The 24324-nt window shown below is 42.4% G+C and overlaps 3 protein-coding genes across 7 annotated transcripts in view; 1 reads left to right on the top strand and 2 right to left on the bottom strand.

Annotated features, from left to right (window-relative positions):
• Positions 1 to 6288, bottom strand: part of bco2a (beta-carotene oxygenase 2a) — a 78398-nt gene extending 72110 nt beyond the window's left edge. Inside the window, exons 1-2 of the mRNA XM_041174445.1 lie at positions 6135 to 6288; positions 3824 to 3892 (exon numbers count right to left, since the gene is read on the bottom strand). Of these exons, the coding sequence (XP_041030379.1) occupies positions 3824 to 3886 (63 nt within the window). The 5' untranslated portion in view covers positions 3887 to 3892; positions 6135 to 6288. The remainder of the gene's footprint in view (positions 1 to 3823; positions 3893 to 6134) is intronic.
• Positions 6289 to 6459: 171 nt separating this feature from the next.
• Positions 6460 to 24324, top strand: part of sc5d (sterol-C5-desaturase) — a 76191-nt gene continuing 58326 nt past the window's right edge. The window contains exons 1-2 of the mRNA XM_041174448.1: positions 6460 to 6500; positions 18199 to 18310. The gene's annotated coding sequence lies outside the window, so the exon portion shown is untranslated. The remainder of the gene's footprint in view (positions 6501 to 18198; positions 18311 to 24324) is intronic.
• LOC121269660 (glucuronokinase with putative uridyl pyrophosphorylase) overlaps positions 8724 to 24324 on the bottom strand; it is a 55286-nt gene continuing 39685 nt past the window's right edge. For 2 of the 5 annotated variants that reach the window (XM_041174438.1, XM_041174437.1), the window contains exons 18-23: positions 19734 to 19847; positions 19391 to 19448; positions 14401 to 14469; positions 13406 to 13469; positions 12671 to 12742; positions 8724 to 12361 (exon numbers count right to left, since the gene is read on the bottom strand). In XM_041174438.1, the coding sequence (XP_041030372.1) occupies positions 12293 to 12361; positions 12671 to 12742; positions 13406 to 13469; positions 14401 to 14469; positions 19391 to 19448; positions 19734 to 19847 (446 nt within the window). In that variant the 3' untranslated portion in view covers positions 8724 to 12292. Of the gene's footprint in view, positions 12362 to 12670; positions 12743 to 12974; positions 13167 to 13405; positions 13470 to 14400; positions 14470 to 18161; positions 18267 to 19390; positions 19449 to 19733; positions 19848 to 24324 lie in introns of those variants that run through there. The other 3 variants (XM_041174439.1, XM_041174441.1, XM_041174444.1) reach the window with 3 other exon arrangements.

A 24324-nucleotide genomic window follows, 5' to 3' on the forward strand; every position in this document is an offset into this window, starting at 1 on the left:
TCAAAGAACTCTTGCAAATTTGTCAAACATGACTTTCCTTTCACAAAACCATATTGACTCTGTTTAATTGCGTTAAGCTTTCCTAAATGTCATGCCATTTCTTCCTTTACAATGGACTCTAGCATTTTCCCAATGACAGATATTAGGCTAACTGGCCTATAGTTTCTTGCTTTTTGTCCCCCTTTCTTCTTGAACAGGGGCGTCACATTAGCGGTTTTCCAATCTGCTGGGACCCTCCTGGAATCCAGTGAGTTCTGGAATATTTCGACCAATGCCTCCACTAAACTGCAACCACTTCCTTTAAAACCCTTGGATATAGGCCATCAGGCCCTGGTGACTTGTCTGCCCTTTAGTCCCATTATTTTGTCAAATACTTTGTCTCCCATGATAGAGACTGTTACAAGACTTTTCCCCCCATTAGCTCTTTGCTTATCTGATATCGTTGGAATGTTTATAATGTCCTCCAACGTGGAGGCCGATACAAAATATTGGTTTAAATTATGTGCCATTTCCCTGCTCCCCATAACCAATTCTCCAGTTGCATCCTCCAAGGGTCCCACATTCACTTTGGCTACTCTCTTTCTTTTTAGTTTTTGCCACTTTATATGCTTTAGTTTTTGATTGGATATTCTCCTTGACCATCTTTGTTAACCACGGGTGGTTCTTCCTTCTCATCGAGTCCTTCTTTTTGACCAGGATAAATTTTTGCTGAGTGTTATGAAATATCAGCTTAAATGTCTGCCACTGCTCATCCACTGACCTTCCCCTTAGTCTATTTTCCCAGCTCACTTTAGACAACTCTTTCTTTATACCTCTGTAATTGCCCTCATTTAAGTTGAGGACACTGGTTTGAGACCCGAGTTGCTCACCTTCAAACTGAATTTGAAATTCTACATAGTTATCATCGCTACCCCCTGGAGGATCTTTAACTATGAGATCTCTTATTGATCCTACCTCATTACACATTACTAAATCTAAAATAGCCTGTTCCTAGGTAAGTTCTGCAACATATTGCTCTAAGAACAATCCCTGATACACTTTATAAATTTGTATTCCCTGTTACCCCTGCCAATCTGATTTGTCCAGATTAAAATCACCCATGACAATTGTAGTGCCCTTCTTACATGCCTCCGTTATTTCCTGATTTATACTTTGTCCTCCAGTGAGGCAACTCTTCGGGGCCTGTAGACGACACCCACCCGCGACTTCTTCCCCTTGCTATTCGTGCCACACAAGTGCCAGGCAATGACCATCTCCAATAAGAGAGAATCTATCTCTCCATGATTTTCAATGGCATTACCATCGCTGAATCCCTCACAATCAACCTCAGGGGTTACTATTAACCAGAAACTGAACTGGACAAACCATGTAAATACTGTGGCTATAAGATCAGGTCAGAGGCTGGGAATTCTGTGGCAAGTAACTCACCTCCTGACTACCCAAAACCTGACCACCATCTACAAGCCAGGAGTCTAATGGAATACTGTCAATTTGCCTGGATGAGTGCAGCTCCAACAACACTCAAGCTTCACACAATCCAAGGCAAAGCAACTTGCTTGATTGACACTCTATCCACCACCTTAAACATTCATTTCCTCCACCACCAATGCACAGTGACAGCAGTGTTTATCACTTACAAGATGCACTGCAGTAATACACCAAGGCTCCTTCGACAGCACCTTCCAAATCCACAACCTCTACCACTTAGAAGGTCAAGGGCGACAGATACATGGGAACACCATCATCTGCCAAGTTTCCCTCCACTCACCATCCTGATTGGTGACTATATTGCTGTTGCATCACTGTCACTGGGTCAAAATCCTGGAACTCCCACTGTAACAGCATTGTATCTACACCACATGGGCTGCAGCAGTTCAAGAAGGCAGTTCACCACCACCTTCCCAAGGGCAATTAGGGATGGGCAACAAATGCTGGCGTAGCCAACACCATCCACATCCTGTGAAAGAATACATTTTTAAGAACAAAAACAGAATTACCTGGAAAAACTCAGCAGGTCTGGCAGCATCGGCGGAGAAGAAAAGAGTTGACGTTTCGAGTACTCATGACCCTTCAACAGAACTAGGTGAATCCAAGGAAGGGGTAAAATATAAGCTGGTTTAAGGTGTGTGTGTGTGTGTGTGTGTGTGTGTGGGGGGCGGCGGGGTTTAGGTGGGGGGAGAGAAGCGGAGGGGGGTGGTGTGGTTGTAGGGACAAACAAGCAGTGATAGAAGCAGATCATCAAAAGATGTCACAGACAACAGAACAAAAGAACACATAGGTGTTAAAGTCGGTGATATTATCTAAACGAATGTGCTAATTAAGAATGGATGGTAGGACACTCAAGGTATAGCTCTAGTGGGGGTGGGGGGAGCATAAAAGATTTTAAAATATTTAAAAATAATGGAAGTAGGTGGGAAAAGAAAAATCAATATAATTTATTGGAAAAAACAAAAGGAAGGGGGAAGAAACAGAAATGGGGTGGGGATGGAGGAGGGAGCTCAAGATCTAAAGTTGTTGAATTCAATATTCAGTCCGGAAGGCTGTAAAGTGCCTAGACGGAAGATGAGGTGTTGTTCCTCCAGTTTGCGTTGGGCTCCACTGGAACAATGCAGCAAGCCAAGGACAGACATGTGGGCAAGAGAGCAGGGTGGAGTGTTAAAATAGCAAGCGATAGGGAGGTTTGGGTCATTCTTGCGGACAGACCGAAGGTGTTCTGCAAAGCGGTCGTCCAGTTTACGTTTGGTCTCTCCAATGTAGAGGAGACCACATTGGGAGCAACGAATGCAGTAGACTAAGTTGGGGGAAATGCAAGTGAAATGCTGCTTCACTTGAAAGGAGTGTTTGGGCCCTTGACGGTGAGGAGAGAGGAAGTGAAGGGGCAGGTGTTCCATCTTTTGCTTGGGCATGGGGTGGTGCCACAGGAGGGGGTTGAGGAGTAGGGGGTGATGGAGGAGTGGACCATGGTGTCCCGGAGGGAACAATCCCTTCGGAATGCAGACGGGGGGGTGAAGGGAAGATGTGTTTGGTGGTGGCATCATGCTGGAATGGCGGAAATGGAGGAGGATGATCCTTTGAATGCGGAGGCTGGTGGGGTGATAAGTGAGGACAAGGGGGACCCTATCATGTTTCTGGGAGGGAGGAGAAGGCGTGAGGGAGGATGCGCGGGAGATGGGCCGGACAGCTGAGGGCCCTGTCAACGACCGTGGGTGGAAAACCTCGGTTAAGGAAGAAGGAGGACATGTCAGAGGAACTGTTTTTGAAGGTAGCATCATCGGAACAGATGCGACGGAGGCAAAGGAACTGAGAGAATGGGATGGAGTCCTTACTGGAAGTGGGGTGTGAGGAGCTGTAGTCAAGGTAGCTGTGGGAGTCGGTAGGTTTGTAATGGATATTGGTGGACAGTCTATCACCAGAGATTGAGACAGAGAGGTCAAGGAAGGGAAGGGAAGTGTCAGAGATGGACCACGTGAAAATGATGGAGGGGCAGAGATTGGAAGCAAAATTAATAAACTTTTCCAAGTCCCGACGAGAGAATACTGGAAATGTATATTTAATAGACCATTCATTTGTAGCTAAAGCAAAAATAATTTAAGTATATCTTAATGTTTAATGCCTGAGTGTCAAGTGTTGGTTTGCAAGAACATAGAGAGGAACACCAGGCCAGGAGGATTTCATCTTTTTAGCAGAACTTGTCCAATATGGTCTCCATTTAAATTAATGGAACATAAATCAAGCTGGCAGTTCTCTTCACCCAATACTTCACGTCCAGGTATTGGAGACAAAAATCTATCCTTTTAAGCAAAAGTTGCATGGTATTGCATACCTCCATTTCTTTTCTACGCTTTATCCCTTTATTTTCAACAATTTTGACTGGAACAGCTGACATCTGCCTCTAAACACATGAAATAAAACCATATTAATTACCATTCCATTAGTAACAGCAATATCTGATATTTGCAATTTTGAGCTTAGACTTTTTTTCCTTTCTGTGCAATGCAAACGATAGAGCAAATGCATCTTTTACAATGGACAAAATTGTGATTTTTCTTTGACCTGTGGTCGAGTTTCATGCAGTATACAGTGGATTACATGCTCACATCAATAACTTAAACTTTGTAGAATATACTGTAAGGCACTTTGTCAAATGATAATTCCCTTTTAAGAAGTGGCTTCCAACCAATGACCATTACCAAACCATTAGATGGACCAAATTAATAAACAGTGGGTCATTCAAAACAACATGATATCTTCAAGACAGTATTGGAAATGTAATTGTGAAAGTTACTTTACGATTGCTTGTGAAATTTCAAAGTTTTGCTTATATGCAACATTTATTTCTAGCAGAACTGCTGAATACTAATCAGGCCTTGTTGACCTTTTGTCTATTTCCTCAAGCTGAGATAATGAAGAGAAATCCTACTGCTATCCCAGGGAAATCCAGCATATTTAGCACACTCTAAATTGTGCTTTTACAGATTGTATATACCTGGTTTATGTGGAGCATTGATGCCACATGGGTTCCATCTTTGGGGCCCTGGACTCTTAGGAAGCTTGCCAAATGTTAGAGGTTCTGCACCCTCTCCAGTTGGAATCTACTTTCTATGTGAAAGAGCTTCCCCTGGCAAATAGTCAGTTTTTTTTTACAGGAATAAACTATAAGTGGCTTATACAGAAGTTGTTTGGAAAATTCTGTGGCATGGAAGCTGAAAGTTGCTCTCCAGTAATCTTAATGGATATGGGAATAGCTGGCACTCAATGAAATTGTCTTAAGTCATTCCTCTTCAGCTGACATAGCTGTTGCTTCTCTCTGCAATGAAGTAGAGGCAGCAAAGCCACGTCTCTTCATAATCCGGTAGAAGTGGCATGGTCTGTGCAGATTTGCAAGATACAACAAATTGCCCATCCCTATAAGGGCATTAAAAGAGTTAACCACATAGTGATGATGCCATTCAATGTTTCATTGAACCTGAAGATGTATCTCTGATATTCCTCATCCAATTAATTCAGCATTATGGAAAAAGCCAAAGATATATACTCCTAAATTTGTTGGCTGCATGTTATTTATTTTTGGAAACAACTGCCTATTCCGCACGAAAGTCTGACCCAGTGGAATTAAATGTTTTACAAAAAGAGAGAACAAAACAAGGAAATAATTAATGCAAGATGTTCAGTGCTGAAATTTAAGAAATGATGCCAGCTATTGAGTTTCAACCAAAACTGCTAGTGCCTGTTGAGCAATAATATGACCAACCTATTTTGGCAAAGTAGCAGTTTCACTAGAAGGAATGAAGTTCAGCATGGGGTTTTAATTCAATAAACATTCAATTTTTATTTAGCTTATGAATGCATGTAGCACTGCCTCATTACTCCTGCATATCAGGTACACAGCATGGAGTTTAAATAGCTGAAATAAAAAAATAGTATTGTCTTAGGATAAGGGGACATTAGGTTTTTTTCCAATGACTTTCATCATCAGCAGACAGATCTGACAACACCTAACAACTCAATGGCACCTTACAGAGAGATATCTCAAGGTGATTCATAAAAGCACAAAGAAAATGGATGGTGGGCCAAAGGAAGTATTAAGAGTAACCAAAAGCTGAAAGAAATGGGCTTGGAGGAGGATATTAAAGGAGAGAGGCGGGGGGGAGTGGGGGACGGTCAAACCCTGGGGCTTAGATAGGTCAGAGCACAACTGGCCAAATCTTGCAGCAAAGAAAAGGTTGTGCAGGAGACTCAGAGGGACTCTTGGTTCGAAATTATGATGGCAGGTCAGCACTCTCCACAAATGCTGCCAAACCTGAATATTTCCTGTCATTATTTCAGAATGCGTGGAGAGGTTGATGGCTTCAAGAGATTATACAGGAGGCGCAGAAAGAAACCATTCGGCTTGTCACGCACATGCCGGCTCTCTGCAAAAGCAACTGTTAGCCGCACTCCCTAATTTTAGCCCCGTGAATCTTTTCCCTTCGGATAATTATCCAGTTTAGTGAGAGATGAAGCTGTGGGAGAGTTTAAGCATATGGGTTAACGTCTTGAGACACTGAAGGAGCAATCCAAACCACAGTGACCCGACACTCATGTCCTCTCGTCCACTTCGGGAGCGGACAAAATGTTGTCACCTTCATACCTACCGTCCAAAGGACTGCAAGGCTCTATACACATTTACTCCAATTATGTTTCGCTTTCAATTTATTTCTTGTAGCTTGTACAATGACCCATTTAAAATAACAGAGGGCAACCACAATTGCCCTTTCCTAGTTCGTCTGCGGCTCCGACAAAGTCTCTTCCCGGTTGGCGCCAAAAGCGCCGAGCAACCGCTCACGTACATGCGCTCTCCCCCCCCCCGGCTGGGAATTCAAACCTAACCGGCACCTCGCGCGCGTGCGCGCGCAAGCAGCCGCCCGCCAGGGCAACCCGCATGCGCAGTGGTAAAACCCCGCCCCCTCCCTCCCCTGCGGCCGGAGATGCAGGGATCACCACCCCTAGTCAGTCAGTCAGTAAGTAAACAAACTCCAGCTGTGTGTGTGTTATGTATAATAGTCTTTATGAAGATTGTTGCTGTGGTGTACATAGCATCTCCAACAAGCGAAGTTGTGATTGAATTTATTCGCTGGCGTGCAAATGGCAATGTCATTAAACGTTCCATGTAGTTTTATCTCCCCTAAAGGTGTGAACTGAAGCTGGGAAGTGGTCCCAAGATGAAAGCAAAATACTTGGGGGGGGGGGGGGGGGGGGGGTAGCTGGAAATCTGAAACGAAAACAGAAAATGCTGGAACAACTCAGCAGCTGTGACAGCACCTGCGGCCAGAGAGAAACAGAGTTGACATTTCGATTTCGAGTCCGTCTGACTCTCCTTCCCTATGTCAGGGCTCATACGGACTGGAAACGTCAGCTCAGTTTCTCTCTCCACAGAGGCTGCCAGACCTGCTGAGTTCTTCCCACGTTTTGAGTTCTTCCCACATTTTCTGCTTCTGTTTGCTGGGAAATGGTTCCCCCCCCCCCCCCCCGTACCACCAGACCCAGTGACGTCACTTTGGAGAAACTGTTCTTGAACTGTAAGCCAAGACAGCAAATTGTAGGACCGTAGAAAATTTGTGGCAGGAGAGGATGTCACTTGTCCATACTGGCCACAAAAAAAAAAAGAGCTATCTAATCTCATCCCACTTTCCAGCTCTTGGCCTGTATCTCTGTAGGTTGCAGCATTTCAAGTGCTTCTCCAAATGTTTCTTTTAATGTAACGAGGGTTTCCGCCTCTACCATCTCCCTTCGGGCAGAGAATTCCAGACCCCTCACCTGTGGTGAAAAGATTTCTCAAAATCCACTCTAATCCTTCTATGTCCCCTATGAAATCTATGACCCCTGGTTATTGACCTCTAATAGGTCCCTCCCATCCACTCTGACTAGGCCCCCATAATTTACTAAACCTCAATTAAATGTCAAGTCAACCTCCTCTGTTCCAAAGAACACAACCACAGCCTACACATTCTTACCTCAGCTGGAATTACCCAAGCCTGGCAGCATCTTGTAAATCTCCTCTGTCCCCTCCCTCCCATTCAACCACATCCTTCCCATAATGTAGTGACCAGAACTGTACACAGTGCTCTAACTAGTGTTTTACACAGCTCTTGCACAACCTCCCTGCTCTTATACTTTATGTCTCGACTAATGTTGATCCAGAACTTCTAAGAGGTGGGGGGGGGGGGTGTGTGTGTGTGTGGGGTGAAGGGGTGGAGGTGGGGGGTGGTGTGGGGGGGGATGTGGAGGTGGTGGGGGTGTGGGGGAGGGTGGGGTGGGGGGGTTTAGGGAGTGGGGTGGGGGGAGGAGGCGGGGGGGGGGGGGGGGGAGGTGTGATTGGGTAGTCAACAGATGGGGAGTAGTCCGGGGGGGGTTCAGTGGGGGATAGCGAGGAATCAGTACCACAGTTACCCAGGAGTTAGAATTGATCTTAATCTTTCTAACTATTCTGGTAAGAGAGTCAGAACCATCCGAAGCCTGGAATTTAAACTGGAATTTTGGATGGTTCTCACTGCAAGGTAATTGCCCATTTGAAGTTTGAACTTCCTGGGCCATCCCCATGTGGGGACTTCTGGGGGGTCTCCCAGTGCATCTTCTGGGGTAGCCCCCCAGGTACAACCCACTGGAGATCAGAAGTTCCAGGCCAAAGAAAAGTATCCCATATGCTTACTAACCACCTTATCTACCTGCGCTGATGTCTTGAGGGATTTGTGGATAAACACCCTAAGGTCCCTCTGTTCCTCTGTACTTCTCAGAAATTGCCCACTTATTCTGCATTCCCTTGTCTTGTTTCTCCTCCCCAAATGCATTACTTCATACATCACAAACATCAGCAAGCTACTAGACCTTTGGAGGCACCATGGCCAAAGCTCAATCCCATTTCATTTAAGTGTGGAATTTTCTTGTTACTAAACCCAGGAGGATTGAGGGCATCTGCAAATCCACTGCTGTCAATAATGTCTGTTAACCCAACACAGAACAGCAGTGAAGCTGGGATCTACTCCATTGTATATTTCACTACCTGGCTGGTAATACACTGGGAAAGAGCAAGCATGAACATTTCCTAAATTTTACATTCCTTCCATTTGCAATGGGTTATTAAAAAAATACAGGATTAATAAATTTCATGTGTATTCAGGACCAATGATTCAGTATAAAATATCCAGAAATTTGTGTATCAGAATTTAAAATTATGCTATTTCAAGTTTGACATGTAAAAAATCTTAATGTTTTTATTTCCGTTCAATAATTAAAAATTACACTTAAATCCATCATAGAAAAGCACATTCATCAACGAGCACCTCAACATAACTGTACCAGATATAGTGATTCATAAGAGAACATGTACCATAAAATAAAGATGTGCAACTCACCCTATCTCACATTATTAAGATCATATATGAGAGCTATAAGCACATAATATCACAGTATTATCAATGTATTATTGGAACTCTTTCATAAATGTGAAAATCCACAATTCTGTGGAGGTTGTTGATTTTGACATGTGGGCAATCGAACATTTATTCCCATGTCAAAGAGGCCCACAATGATTTTGCCATTTAAATTCATCAGGCGAGCTGCCAAGTGTCAGACATACTTTGTGACGCAGCTTCATGTGTTGAAGTCTGAAAATTAGGCAGAAGCTGCTAGCAGCTAAGCAAGTTGCTTAGGGGTTGGGGTGGGGTAGGTGGCGAGGGTATAGGAATCATGATTGTGGAGGATGAGAGTCCCAGGGTGGCAGCAGCCCTGGATTATTTTAGCAAGTGCCACAGCAGCAACAACTTCTGAAATATGCTAGAAAATTTTGATTGCCACGTACATGAAGAAAACAGTAGCTGAAACTTTAGAAAAGCTTGATGTCCCATCGGTACAATGGCGGAGTACCCGCTGGATAACACATTTGGAATCCTGACTGGAACCTGAATTTCAAACTCAAATTGGACTACTTCCCACTCTTGAATTAATTTTCATAGTCTTGGCCTGGTCTAAAGGAGGCAATTAATGAATTTACATCTTCACATGAACGGTTACAATGTACTTGCAGTAGAAATCAAAAGTAAATCAACACCAATTTGAAATACTGCTGTAATTATTCATCTTAAAGAAGAATAAAACATTTACCTCCTATATTTGCAAACCAGAGGCCTAGAAGTGGTTCCTAACCTTTGCCACTGTCATCTCAACCTCATTAGCCTGGACTTTACATTAATGCTAACTGTGAGGCAGTCAGCACTTAACGTTACTATAGGGTAAATCAACAGCAATTTCTGTTGTATGCGCACGTGCAAATCAAGAATGCGGAAATCCAGAAGCTGCTGTCAGAAGCACCTTGTTCCTCCACAAGGTAAACTGTAACAGTTGTTGCCCAGAGACTTGGCACTGAGATCAATGCAACGGCATGAAGTTGGGGTAGTTACCGCTATTTTCCCACTAAACATGCCTAGACAAGTTAGGGCTGGCGTACTGAGCGTTAAGTGAATTTTTAACAGCACGATAAGTGATAATTGCTTCAAAATCATCTCTCTGGCCCTGAAAATGTAATTTTATGAGTGTGGGGTTTCATTCCTTCAGACGTTTAACAGTGTTGGAGATTTTTTTTTAAATTACTTTTCTGCCTGCATCTTTAATCAAATCTGTCTTTCCTAATTTTTATTTCATTTTCTGTGCATGATTTAAATCCATTTTATACTTCCTGCTTTATACTTCACCAGTGACCTCAAAATTTGGGCCATTATGTTACTACCTTTTAATTTCTCTGCTACTTTCTGTATAACTCAGTATATTATCCTGGGAAGGGGAATCTTAATATCATATGGAGATATTTTGTTTAAAGCTAGTGCTCTTAAATCGATTGTTAAAGGGCTATCAGAAAACAGATGGTCAGAATCAGTAAGATATGGATGAAACTTCATTTTAAAATGCATGTGATTTAAACACATTTCTCTTTCCTCTCAATTGCTACATTTCAGAGTGCTTGGCAGTTGGACATTTTTGATGTGAAATCATTTTCTCCCTTTATTTTGCTATGCCAATCTTTTTCCAAATCCAAGAAGCCAATCAGCCTCTTCCCAGTCCTTCATCAAAGCACCCCTTAAATGGGCAGAGAAAAATAGCCAACAACTCATCCTTCGATTTTCCTTCCCCTGAGAAGAATGCACCTAGAATCTGGTCTGTAGTGTTGGGAATCATTTGATTGGAGATGGACTCCACAAACATAGACTGGAACATTCCTATGTACATGTAGCGCTTGCCAGTAGGAGCCAGCAGCATCGCTCTGATTGGGGGCTGTGCATAGTTCCTTTACAAAACCAGTACTTCTGTGTCAGAACTATGCTTTGCAGGCATGCAAAAATTTAATAAAGTAGCTTGGAAAACATACATCATATCTAACTTCCTATTAATGTAAGCATTATCTTACTTACAGAAGCTACTGGTTGCAGCATAAGATGTGCTGTGCCTCAATGCTAAAGAAATTTTCAACTGATTTTTGTCAGTGACAGGTACAGATTTTTACTGAACATAAGAATTACAAGGAATAGGCTATACACCCCCTCAAACCTGCTCCATGAAGATAATGGATGATTTTCCACCTCAATTCCACTTTTACCCCCATCCCTGGATCCTCAAAAGCTATCAAGCTCGGTTTTGAATATGCTCAACAACTGAGCATTCAGAGCCCTGTGGGATATAAAATTCCAAAGATTCCCAACTATCTGAGTGAAGAAATTTCACTTCATCTCAGTTTTAAGTGGCCAACCTGATACTATGACCAGTTCTAGACTCTTGAGCTAACGGAAGCACCTCTCAGCATTTATCTTGACAAGTCCTCTTCAACGATCCCTTTTTTGCTAACGTTTTTACTAGTCATTATAAACTACCAAATTTGAGACCTGTTGCAGCTCTTTTTAAATGACTACATGACTAACTGCAGCCTCTATCTTTGTATTTGGCATTTAAGATTAGCAAGTAATACTCAACTCTGTTATTAGCAGCAAAATAATTGGATAGTACCAGCATAAATCATTCACATCTGTCGTGCTCAGGGAGAATAGTGTTGGCACTTCTGAAGGAACTACAGTAAGTTCAATGGTGCGCGATCCCGTACTAAATGTATAGTGAAGACAGCAAGTGGCAGCAGCCAACTTCAAAGTCACTTTTAAAAGGCAACTTTACAATGGTGATATCACAGGGGAATTAATATCCTTTCTGACCACAGCCAGGCTTGAGAACTATGGGTGCCAAGAAGTTGTCACTGACATAAACAGTATTTTAAATATAATTGCAGTTGATAACGTCATCTAAAGTGCATTAGATTTTAACTCTGTAACTTGATCTCATTATCCATTATTGTCTGTATGCTGTAGTAGTGTATTTAAAATATGAGACAGATTAATATAACGTACCTTCTAAAATTCATCAGGCTGGTGGATTGCCATAAGATTTTATGGAATTGGAGAATTGTATACAGGTTACAGTCAGAGCTCCAATGGTCTTATCATGGCGTATGTTTGTTGCATCTCTCAGTTGTCTGAACATTACTCGACACCAGCATCAGGCAGTGATGAGTGTAAAATAAGATATTTTCCAGAATACTAAACTAATAGCATTTTTTAAAAATTGTACCAATTGCAGTAGCTTTCTTCAGTTTTCTAAGTCAAGCCTGAGGGAATCATTATATTATTGCATTTGTTCATTTAAACTTACTTTTCTACTAAATTACTCTTTAAGATTAATGCTACCATAAAATTCTCATCAGTCATTTCTTGACTGAAAGTCAAGGGCCATATGGAACAACATCACAGATGACAAACCCAGCTTCCTGGAAAGCTTTCTTTAACTCGACCTAGAAAGAATATGGAAACCCATGTCAGCAACATTGCAAATCTAATTTAAGCAGACCTTAAGTAAAGCTGAACGGAGAACAAAGCTGGCTAGGAGCTGGCTGCAAAACTAGCGCAGTCAATGGATTATGCTGATACAAATCATTGAAACACTTGCTTATCTCATTGGCATTTAACTGTCGCGCTAAACATGTGATGCATGCTTGCTTGTTCTAAATGCTTCTCAAAACAACAAGGACTGCAGTTCATCTCATTTCTAACTCATAACTCCAGCAACTGATCCACCTCAACGCACAGTTATTTCAACGTACCAGGTTGTCAGAATCTAGACAGAGACCAATCACTGCTCCTCCACTGCCAGGAAGCTTTACCGCAGAGCCAAACTGCCAAAAATAACAGATACACAGAGTTTTTTATTCCAGTAATTACTGAACTACACATCAAATTTCAACAGAATCGCATTCAAAATTAAACAGTCAGTTTAACGGAGCATGTTAATTCTGTTAATAAAATTGAAGGTAAATTTTGCACCTTAAAATTTTAATCAGGGATTTGGTAGTTCTTAAAATTTTGATTGGTACTATGTAATCTTGGAATCAATTTTGAAAAGGATGATGCCGAAACAATCATTTATTATTGTCCACTAAATCACCAGAAAGCACTCTGAAAGCGAAGCTGCAGTAATTTATGTGATTGTTGCAAGTATAAAGCAGGTCTTCCATCTTTAATTATTCAGTCACATTTTAAAATCCACCTTCTTCAGTTTTCCTCATACCATCATTTTTGAAATTTAAAACTACAGTTAACCTAAATGAAAAAGAAGTAAGCTCCAATGTGACAACAATCAATTCTTTTGCTTCATCTGAACGTAAAGTAGTTGTGACTATATCACAATAATATGCAACTGATTCTGTACATTGTTTACTTGTTTATTAAACTGGAATTCATTATTGAATTGTTTACTAAACTGGGATTCATGTACTATTATTATATATAAAAAACATACAGATTTAATTAGTCCTAAAATAAACTATTTTGAAGAATACCTTTCTGCCAAGTTGCACCATCTTCAAATTTCCTTGACCCAGACAAGCATCTGTGTATATCGACCTGAAACGACATAAAGCATTTATACTTAGATACTTAGGAAATTAAATTCTCGTTATTTAAGCCATTAATAACATTATATTTGAGGGGAGGTGGTGGCATAGTGGTATTGTCACTGGACTGGTAATTCATAGACACAGGGTAATGCTCTGGGGACCTGGGTTCGAATCCCACCACGGCAGATGGTGAAATTTGAATTCAATAAAAATCTGGAATTAAAAGTCATGCAACCATTGCCAATTGTCATAAAAACCCACCTGGTTCCATGTTACTGAGAGTCTGGACTCACATGTAGGCCAGACAAGGTAAGGATGGCAGATTTCCTTCCCTAAAGGGCATTCATAAACCCGATGGGTCTTTACAACACTCAATGATAGTTTCATAGTCATCATTAGCTGAGACTAGCTTTCAATTGTAAATTTATTAATCTTAAATTCTACCAGCTGCCATGATGGGATTTGAACCCATGTCCCCAGAGACTACTGGATTACTAGTCCACTGACGTTACCATTATGGTATTATCTTCCCTTGAACGATACTATAGTACTCAAATTAAGAGATGCTCTTTGTGTATGCTCATTGAACGGTACTGTTTAATATGCAATATACCATATAATTCAACAAACAGCAAATTTTTAAAAAATATGCAATAGATAACAGAAGTCATTTAATATGAAAGTAGCATCATAACATGAGGTAATTTAACCTAACTCACCAGGCAGTAAACCCACAGGATCAGGTTTTCACCTCGCCCAATATTGCTCTCCACTAACTTCAATGTTAAATCAGGCTGGGTGAAGACCAGCACTGCACCTATCCCATCAATTTCCTGACAAATGGTTTTTCTGCTCTTTAGAAAGTGAGTTGAAGCCAGCTAAACAATATCAGCTTTAAAACCTCTCTCTCAAAGCCAGATTTAAACATAAGATCTTACCTTCGTAGCTCAAAATTTTTGTTCATCAGCTCAGAAAGGTCATGCCAATTCCTGGACTCCATGGCTACCCTATGCATGGGAGAAAAATAATCCTTTTGATTGAGAGCAGCATGACTTTTTTATGAACATCAATCAGGGAAGATACATTCATTAAGTAATACATCTTCTGGAGCTCTTGTTTTGAGCTCATTAATAGAAGCAAATAGTTTGAACTAGAGAAGTTGTGTCTTACTACTGCCCAATGTGTTCAAACTTTTTTTCAACATGCAACTTACTTATTAGAAATTTATCATGTATGAATTGTTGGAATACAACTACAAGACAAAGTACCATATCAACACAATGCAGCTCTGTTAGAAAACTCTGATGTTGAAATTGAAGGGCCAAATCATTTTTTAACTTCTCCAAATAAAATATATATTTGCTCTGTTGGTAGTGGCTTGCATGTATAGTGAGGCATAGTATATGCAATAAGTATCTGCTGAACAAAATGGGGTAAGTCCAATACCGTGCATTTATGTGGTATGTTTAATGAAGAAGGAGACTTTATGGAGGTGAAGGTGGGAAATAGGAGCAATGGATGGAGAGGACATTTTTTAAAATAGAGACAGTGACACAGTGATGTACAATCAGGAAGAAGTTGCCTGATCGTCAACATAGTCTCCAGACACGATGAAGCCTCATGGCATCAAGCCAAACATGGGGAAGGAAACCTATTTACCACGTACCCCAGCCCTCCCCCCAACCCCCAGCTGATTAATCAGTGCTCCTCCATGTTGAACACCAAATGGAAAAATCATGTAGGTGGCAAAGGAACAAAATGTACTCTTGCTGAGAGATTTTAATGGCTCGGTAGCATTACTACAGACTGAGCTGGCTGAATCCTAAGGGACATAGTTGCTATTGCTGGGTCTGCGGAACCACCTCACTTCACCTCATCCTCACCAACTTGCCTGCCGCGGATGCATCTGTCCATGACAGTATCGATAGGAGTGGAGACGAAGTCCTGCCTTCACAATGACGATACCCTCCATTGTGTTGTGTGGCACTACCACCATGCTAAATGGGATAGATTTCAAACAGATCTAGCAACTTAAGAATGGGCAACCAAGAGGTGCTGTGGGCCATCAGCAGCAGTAGAATTGTACTCGAACACAATCTGTAACCTCATGGCCCAGCATATCCCCCACTCTACCATTATCCCAAGCCAGAGGATCAACCCTGGTTCAATGAAGAGTGCGGGAGACCATGCCAGGAGTAGCACCAGGCATTCCTAAAAATGAAGGTTCAACCTGGTGAAGCTACAGACAGGACTTCTTGCATGCTAAACAGCATAAGCAGCAAGTGATAGACAGAGCTAAGCATTTCTACAACTAATCAATCAGATCTAAGCTCTGTAGTCTTGCCACATCCAGTTGTGAATAGTGGTGGACAATTAAACAACTCACTGGAGGAGGAGGCTCCACAAATATCCTCATCCTCAATGATGGGAGAGCCCAGCACGTCAGTACAAAAGATAAGGCTGAAGCATTTGCAACAATCTTCAGCCAGAAGTGCTGAGTGGATGATCCATTTCAGCCTCCTCCAGAGGTCCCCAGCATCACAGATGTCAGACTTTAGCCAATTCGATTCACTCCTCGTGATATCAAGAAATGGCTGAAGCCACTGAATACTAAATTGGTTATGGGCACTGACAACATTCCAGCACTAGTACTTAAGACGTATGCTCCAGACTTGCCTTGCCCCCAGTCAAGTTGTTCAGTACAGCTACAATACTGGTATCTACTTGGCAATGTGGAAAATTGCCCAGGTATGCCCTGTACACAAAAAGCAGGACAAATCCAACCCAGCCAATTACCGCCCCATCAGTCTGCTCTTGATCATCCATGAAGTAATGAAAGGGGTCATCAACAGTGCTATCAAGCGACACTTACTTCGCGATAACCCACTCAGTGACACTCAGTTTGGGTTCTGCCAGGGTTATTCAGCTCTGGACCTCATTACAGTCTTGGTTCAAATATGGACAAAAGACCAGAGGTTAGGTGAGAGTGACTACCCTTGACATCAAGGCAGCATTTGACCGAGCGTGGCATCAAGGAGCCCCAGCAAAACTGGAATGAATGGGAATCAGGGGGAAATTCTCTGCTGGCTGAAGTCACACTTAGAAACAAAGGAAGATCATTGTAGTTGTTGGAGGTCAATGATCCATCTCAGTTCCAGGACATAATTGCAGGAGTTCCTCAAGATAGTGTCCCAGGCCCAACCATCTTCAGCTGCTTCTTCAATAACCTTCCTTCCATCATAGTGTCAGAAGTGGGGATGTTTGCTGATGCCTGCACAAAGTTCAGCACCATTCATGACTCCTCAGATATTGAAGCAGTCCATGTCCAAATGCAGCAACACCTGGACAATATTCAGGGTTGGGCTGACAAGTGGCAAGTAACATTCACGCCACATGAGTACCAGGCAATGACTATCTCCAACATGAGAGGATCTAACCATCACCCGTTGACATTCAATGGCATTATCATCACTGAATCCCCCACTATCAACATCCTGGTGATTACCATTGACCAGAAACTGTACTGGACTAGCCATCTAAATACTGTGGCTACAAGAGCAGGTCAGAGGCAGGAATCCTGTGGTGAATAACTCGCCTCCTAACACCCCAAAACCTGTCCACCATCTACAAGGCACAAGTCAGGAGCGTGGTGAATACTCTCCACTTGCCTGGATGAGTGCAGCTCCCACAACACTCAAGAGGCCTGACACCACCCAGGACAAAGCAGCCCGCTTGACTGGCGCCCCTTCCACAAACATTCACTCCCTCCACCTTTAACACCCAGTGGCATTGGTGTGTACCATCTACAAGATGCACTGCAGCAATTCACCAAGCTCCTTAGACAATACCTTCCAAACCCACGAATAATAACATCTAGAAGGACAAGGGCAGCAGACACATGGGAACACCACCACCTGGAAGTTTCCCTCCAAGCCACACACCATCCTCACTTGGAAATATATCACTGTTCCTTCACTGTCGCTGGGTCAAAATCCTTGAACTCCCTTCCTAACAGCACTGTAGATGTACCCACACCTCATGGACTGAAGCGGTTCAAGAAGGCAGCTCACCACCACCTTCTCAAGGGCAAATAGGGATGGCAATTAATTCTGGCTGACCCGGTGATTCCCACATCCCATGAACGAATAAAAAAAAACACAAGTACAACATTGTGAACAGCCTTAGATTGTGCAAACACATTGTGGGTTCGTGTATTAAGAACAGGCACATGTGAACATTGATAAAAAGCTTGAGGACATCAGCAGCAGGGATGTGTGCCAGTGTTCTGCTCCAAGTCAAAGTGAAACTGAGGCTGAATAAAAATTAAAGGGGGATGTTGTAACATGACTTAAAGTTATGGCATGCTGCCATCCCTTAAAGGCATATTACAAGAGGGTTGAGAGAGTTCAGATAGTTCAATCAATTGTGGAATGAGGAGAGAGGCACAAAAGGCTGGAAAGAGGGAACAGAAGGTACAGGAAGGGATATAAGATTTGAGCAGGTTGTAGAGATAAGGTGGGATAAGTCAGTGGAGAGCCTTGAAGATGTTTTTTCTACATTAAAGGCACGATATTAATTCAAACTGTTATTATTGTAATATCCTGGAGAAATGTGCATAGACTTTCATAGTAATCCAGCTCCTAGCACCTTATCCATGTGTTAGACACAGTGTAAGGAGGACTGACAAGCCCCACTGTTGATAGTTTCTCCACCTCTCTCTCTCTCTGCTGTTCCAGACTATTTCATTATATGGAAAATATATGTTCCAGGAAGGAGTAGACACCGTTCACTACCAGGTATTTTTCTGAAAACAGAAGAGATGCATTTTCTTTAGCATCACCTGTTGAGGTCAGTATGCAACTTTCCTATCCCATCCGTATTGGGGAACTGTCCTCTCATATTACTGCTGACCAGCTAGCTTTCGCCTTAGGCTTCTGGTAATTTCATTTTGTGTGGCATTTATTTTTGGACAGGTTCATATTTGAATATAATGCACCATCCTGCGTTTTTTCCTCTATATCAGTGGTCGTACCTTATCGCACATGTTTTATAGTGTTACCACAGTGCTAAAATTATTGAATGTTTCAGCTTTGCAATACCGGTCTCAAAATTTAAAATAGGTGTTACTATCAATCTAAGATACTTCTCTCTAAGTGTGACGTGCACTTGCAAAAGCACTGCTTGTCAATTTTGGCATTAGTCTTGCCAACACTAGAGTTTCACTGGTTATTTCTTTTCATGTATTCATTCATGGGATGTGGGCATCACTGGCTAGGCCAGCATTTATTGCCCATCCCTAATTGCCCTTGTTTATTGGGCATTTAAGAGTCAACCACATTGCTGTGGGTCTGGACTCACATGTAGGCCAGACCAGGTAAGGACAGCAGATTTCCTTCCCTAAAGGACATTAGTGAGCCAGATGCGTTTTTACAACAATCGGCAATGGTTTCGTGATCATCATCTGGCACGGTGGGATATGTACCTGGGTCCTCAGAGCTTTAAGCAAAATACTGTGGATGCTGGAAATCTGAAACAAAAAAATAGCTGGAAAAACTCAACAGATCTGACAGCATCTGCGGAGAGGAATACGGTTAACGTTTCGAGTCCGTATGACTCTTCATCAGATGTTCTGATGAAGAGTCATACGGACTCGAAACGTTAACTGTGTTCCTCTCTGCAGATGCTATCAGCCCTGCTGAGTTTTTCCAGCTATTTTTTGTTTTTGTTTCCTCAAAGCTTTACCCTGGGTCTCTGAAATACTAGTCCAGTAATAATACCACTATGCCACTGTCTACCCATCTCTCCATTTATAATTCAATAAGGAAAATTCTACCCAAAAGCATTTAAGTTAACTATAAGAAATTACTGTGTGAAGAATTTCCATACATAATTGCTAAAATTATGCAACTCTTTTCAAAGGTTACTTACTTAGCCAGGTCAGTGAGTTCTGCAAAGGTTTTCATTGCTGCCACAACATCAGAATCACCTGAAAATTAAAAAGAACTTGCTGCAAATTAGAATTCATTAGCCACAGACAATGTTAAAGATAGCGCCAATAGTGAAATTGATTCAAACTACTAATCAAAACAAAGTATAAAATCCGTCACATTTCTACCTCTTCAGCTCTGAGGAAGAGTCATATGGACTCAAAACATTAATTCTGTTTTTCTCTCCATGTTGGCTGCCAGACCTGCTGAGGTTTTCTAGCATTTTCTGTTTTTCTATTTAAATAAAAATACTAATTTTTTTGTCAGTATTAGTCTCTACTAACCATTGAGCCATTGCTGTCTCACATTACTGTGAATTTTTCCAGAATCACTTGGATCTCTCATATAAGCAAGCCAGAAGTGTGGTGAACTGCTTATATCCATGGTAATATAGCTTCCTAAACATGGAGGAGAAAATAAAATTTATTAAGCACAGGAATACTACCTCATCAAACCACTGATCTCCATCACCAAGACTAAGGATAGCAGGTGCACGGTAATAGTATCACTTCCAAGTTTCCCTCTATCACACACCATTCCTGGCTTGGACTTATATCATCCTTCATTCATCATAGCTGGACACAAAAAACAACATTACGGGAGCTACTTCACCACATGGACTTCAGTTATTCGAGACAAAAAGCCGACCACCATCTTTTCAAGGACAATTAAGAATGGGCAATAAATGCTTGCCTTGCCATTGACACTGTTTCCCAAAAATGAAGTAAAGAAATAATGAATTTATCTTAATAATTAATAACCTGGGGACTTTAAAGAAGGATGTGATCCCTTTTATTGTGACTGAATTATTTTGCTATTGCGTTCAACTATTGCTGCTGGATACAAGAAGGAATAGCGGTACGTTACGGAAAGGTTATTCTAGTTGGTGCTGTTCTGTGATGGGCGTTGTGTTGTGATAATGGGAATTTATGATACAGTGACCTGGTCCCAAATATGTTTCCTTTGAAGTTCTTGTTGCTTTTGCATGCACATCTGTTACATTATATAGCAACAAAGAAACAGGCCATTTGGCCCAAGGGGTCCAAGCTGATGTTTATGTTGTACACGAGCCTTTTCCCACACTTCTTAAATTCATGAATGATATTCACCTCAACTACTTCTTATGGTAGCAAGTTCCACATTCTACCCACTGTTGCATCCTCTTCATGGGCCTGATCTTCCACCAAGGCTGTCTGCATCTGTCTCTTTCTCTGGAATATTGACTGTTCGCCATACTATACAGCAAACCTGTTTAGTACACGACAGGAGGTGACTGAAATTCACGGGCAGAGATTTTCACCAGGCAGGCGGGCACACGTCCAACTTGCTCAAGCGTGAAATGACGAGCGTTGATGTTGGCCGAGCGTGCCAACATAGTCACGTATTAGTTCAGAGGGCGGGCGCGCTGCCAGCTCCGGTGCACACCCACCGACAATTAAAAGGCGTGTTAAGGCCATTAAGTAACCAATTAAATCAAAATTTTCGCTGCCCGTTCAACATAACAGTTTGCAGGCAGGCGGAAAGGCCAAGCGAACTTTTGCGTTTTTTTTTAAACCTCATCCATGGGCAGAATAACATGCATGTTCCTTTACATTCCTTTCTTTTCGCATTGCCTTAATTGTTGACAAACGTGGCATGTACAGCTTACAGGTGTTTTGATCGAGATTTACAAAACAAGGACCAAATATTTCAACTGAATATTTTTGTGGAGCCAAGGTTACAAGTTATGTAAAGGGCAGAACCAGAATTTCCAGTGAAAAGAGGGTGTGGAACAGGCTGCCAACTCATGTAGTGGATACTGATTCACTGTATTCCCTCAAGTGAGAGCTTTCTATTTTCTGTCTGGGATGGAGATCATTTCGTACAAGAGGCAGGTTTCCTGTGATGCTTTGCATAAAGGGGTAGGGGAGGAATTTTTCAGATTTCTTTCTTTCTATCTGCCTTGGATTTTTTTTTGTGCATTTCCCAGGAGATTACTTGAGTCTTGATGGGATAGCGGACTGCATGCATTGTTATTGAATCATAGAACAATATTGTGCAGAAGGAGGCCATTCAGCTCAGCAAGTCTGGACCACCTCTTTTAAAGAACAATCCAGTTAAGTATCATTCCCCCACCCATCCTGCAACTTTTTCACCTTTAAGTATTTATCCAGCTTCAAAATAGGAGCAGGAGTAGGTCATTTGGCCCATCGAGCCTGCTCGGCCATTCAATATGCCCATGGCTGATCCTCTTTTTCAACATCATACTGCCACTCTACCCCCATATCCCTTGGCCCCTTTAGAAACTAGAAATTTATCTATTTTCTTCTTAAGTATATTCAGTGACTTGGCCTCAATGGCCTTCTGTGGTAGAAAATTCCACAGGTTCACCACCCTCTGAGTGAAGAAGTTTCTCCTCATTCCTAAATGGCCTACCCTGTATCCTGAGACTGTGACCCCTTGTTCTAGAGCCCCCCAGTCAGAGGAAACATCATCCCTGCATCCAGTCTGTCCAGACCTGTTAGAATTTTATATGTTTCAATGAGATGCTCTCATTTTCTAAACTCCAGTGAATTCAGGCCAAGTCAACCCAATCTCTGCTCATACAACAATCGTGCCATCCCAGGAATCAGTCTGGTGATCCTTCGCTGCACTCCCTCTATGGCAAGTATATCCTTTCTTAGGTAAGGAGATCAAAACTCCAGGTGCTGTCTCACCAAGGCCCTGTACAGCTGCAGTAAGATATCCTTGCTCATGTATTCAAGTTCTCTCGCAATGAAGGCCCACATACCATTTGCCTTTTAACCGCCTGCATGCTTGTTTTCAGTGATTGGTGTACAAGGACACCCAGGTCCTTTTGTACATCAACATTTCACAATCTATCACCATTTAAATAATACTCTGCTATTCTGTTTTTTCTACTGAAGTGGACAACTTCACACTTATCCACGTTATACTGCATCTGCCATATATTTGCCCACTCACTCAACTTGTCTAAATTGCCTTGAAGCCTCTTAACACCCTCCTCACCACTCACATTCCCACCAATTTTGTGTTGTCAGCAAACTTGGAAATATTACATTTGGTTCCTCATCCAAATCATTAATATATATTGTGAATAGCTGGGGACCAAGCACTGATCCCTGCAGTACCCCACTAGTCACCGCCCATTTATTCCTACTCTGTTTCCTGTCTACTAACCAATTCTCAAGACTACTATTGAATCTGTATCCACCACACTAACAGACAGTGCATTCCAAATCCTTATGCTGTTAAAATTTATTTATTTACTTTTTAAATTCATTTACGGGATTATGGACATCACTAGCTAGGCCAGCATTTATAGCCCATCCCTAATTGCCCTTGAGGAGGTGGTGGTGAGCTGCCTTCTTGAACTGCTGCAGTCCATGTGGTGTAGGTACACCCACCGTTAGGCTGTTGTGGAGGCAGTTCCAGGGTTTTGACCCACTGATAGCAAAGGAATGGCGACATTTTTACAAGTCAGGATGGTGAGTGATTTGGAGGGGAACTTCCAGGTGGTGGTGTTCCCATCTATCTGCTGTCTTTGTCCTTCTAGATGGTAGTGGTCGTGGGTTTAGAAGGTGCTGCCTATGGAGGCTTAGTGAGATTCTGTAGTGCATCTTGTAGATGATACACACTGCTGCCACTATTTGTCGGTGGTGGAGGCAGTGAATGTTTGTGGAAGAGGTGCCAATCAAGTGGGTTGCTTTGCCCTGGATAGTGTCAAGCTTCTTGAGTGTTGTTAGAGCTGTATTCATCCAGGCAAATGGAGAGTATTCCATCACACTCCTGACTTGTGCTTTGTAGATGGTGGACAGGCTTTGGGGGGGTCAGGAGGTGAGTTACTCATCGCAAGTTTCCTAGCCTCTGACCTGCTCTTGTAGCCACAGTATTTATATGGCTAGTCCAGTTCAGTTTCAGGTCAATGGTAATCACCAGAATGTTGATAGTTTGGGGGGGGGAATTCAATGATGATAATGCCATTGAATGTCAAGGGACGATGATTGGATTCTCACTTCTTGGAGATGGTCATTGCCTAGCACTTGTGTGGCGTGAATGTTACTTGCCACTTGTCAGCCCAAGCCTGGATATTGTCCAGGTCTTGCTGCATTATCATCCTTTGCTTCCTTTACAATCATCTTAAATCTGCATCAACAGGTATCAACCTACTGGAAAGTTTCTCTTTATTTACTCTATCTAAATCTTTCATGATTTAAAATGCTTTTATCAAATCTCCTGTTAACCTTCTCCACTCCAACGAAAGCAATCCCAGCTTCTCCAGTCTATCTACATAACTATAATCCCTCATCCCTGGAACTGCCTGGTCAATCTCTTCTCTACCCTCGCAAATACTTTATGGGAAGAATTTTCCTCTTGTCAGGGGTGGGGGGGGGAGTGCAGGAGTGGGCGCGGGCAGGTGGGCAGGCCAATTAAGGCCTGCCCAGCGTAACACCCACCAGGAAGCACTATGCGCTCCCTGTGCGGGCGGGGGGCAGGGGGGAATTCCCACAGCCGAGGGTGTGCTCTTTCACGCATGCGCGCAGAAGAGCGCACTCATCTCCCTGAGCCTAAGGGCTGCCTCAGGGAGATCGGCGCCAAATTTAAAAATGGTAAAGGTGCACAAACAGAATTTCCCTGACATGTCCCCTCATGTGACACTTATGAGTTGGGACATGTCTAACACTTTAAATCACAACGTTTATTACATTTTTAAAAACCCTTATGAAACCTCATCCCACCAATGGATGAGGTTTCATGCTTTTTCTGAAGGCTGTTGACAGGTCGGCGGGCACACACCTGATTTGGCTGCGCCCCCGCCGACCTGAGAATTGAAATGACACAGGGTGACGTCGGGAATTCTGCCCAATGTCATCC

Source organism: Carcharodon carcharias, chromosome 25, assembly GCF_017639515.1.
Source record: "Carcharodon carcharias isolate sCarCar2 chromosome 25, sCarCar2.pri, whole genome shotgun sequence".
NCBI lineage: Eukaryota > Metazoa > Chordata > Chondrichthyes > Lamniformes > Lamnidae > Carcharodon > Carcharodon carcharias.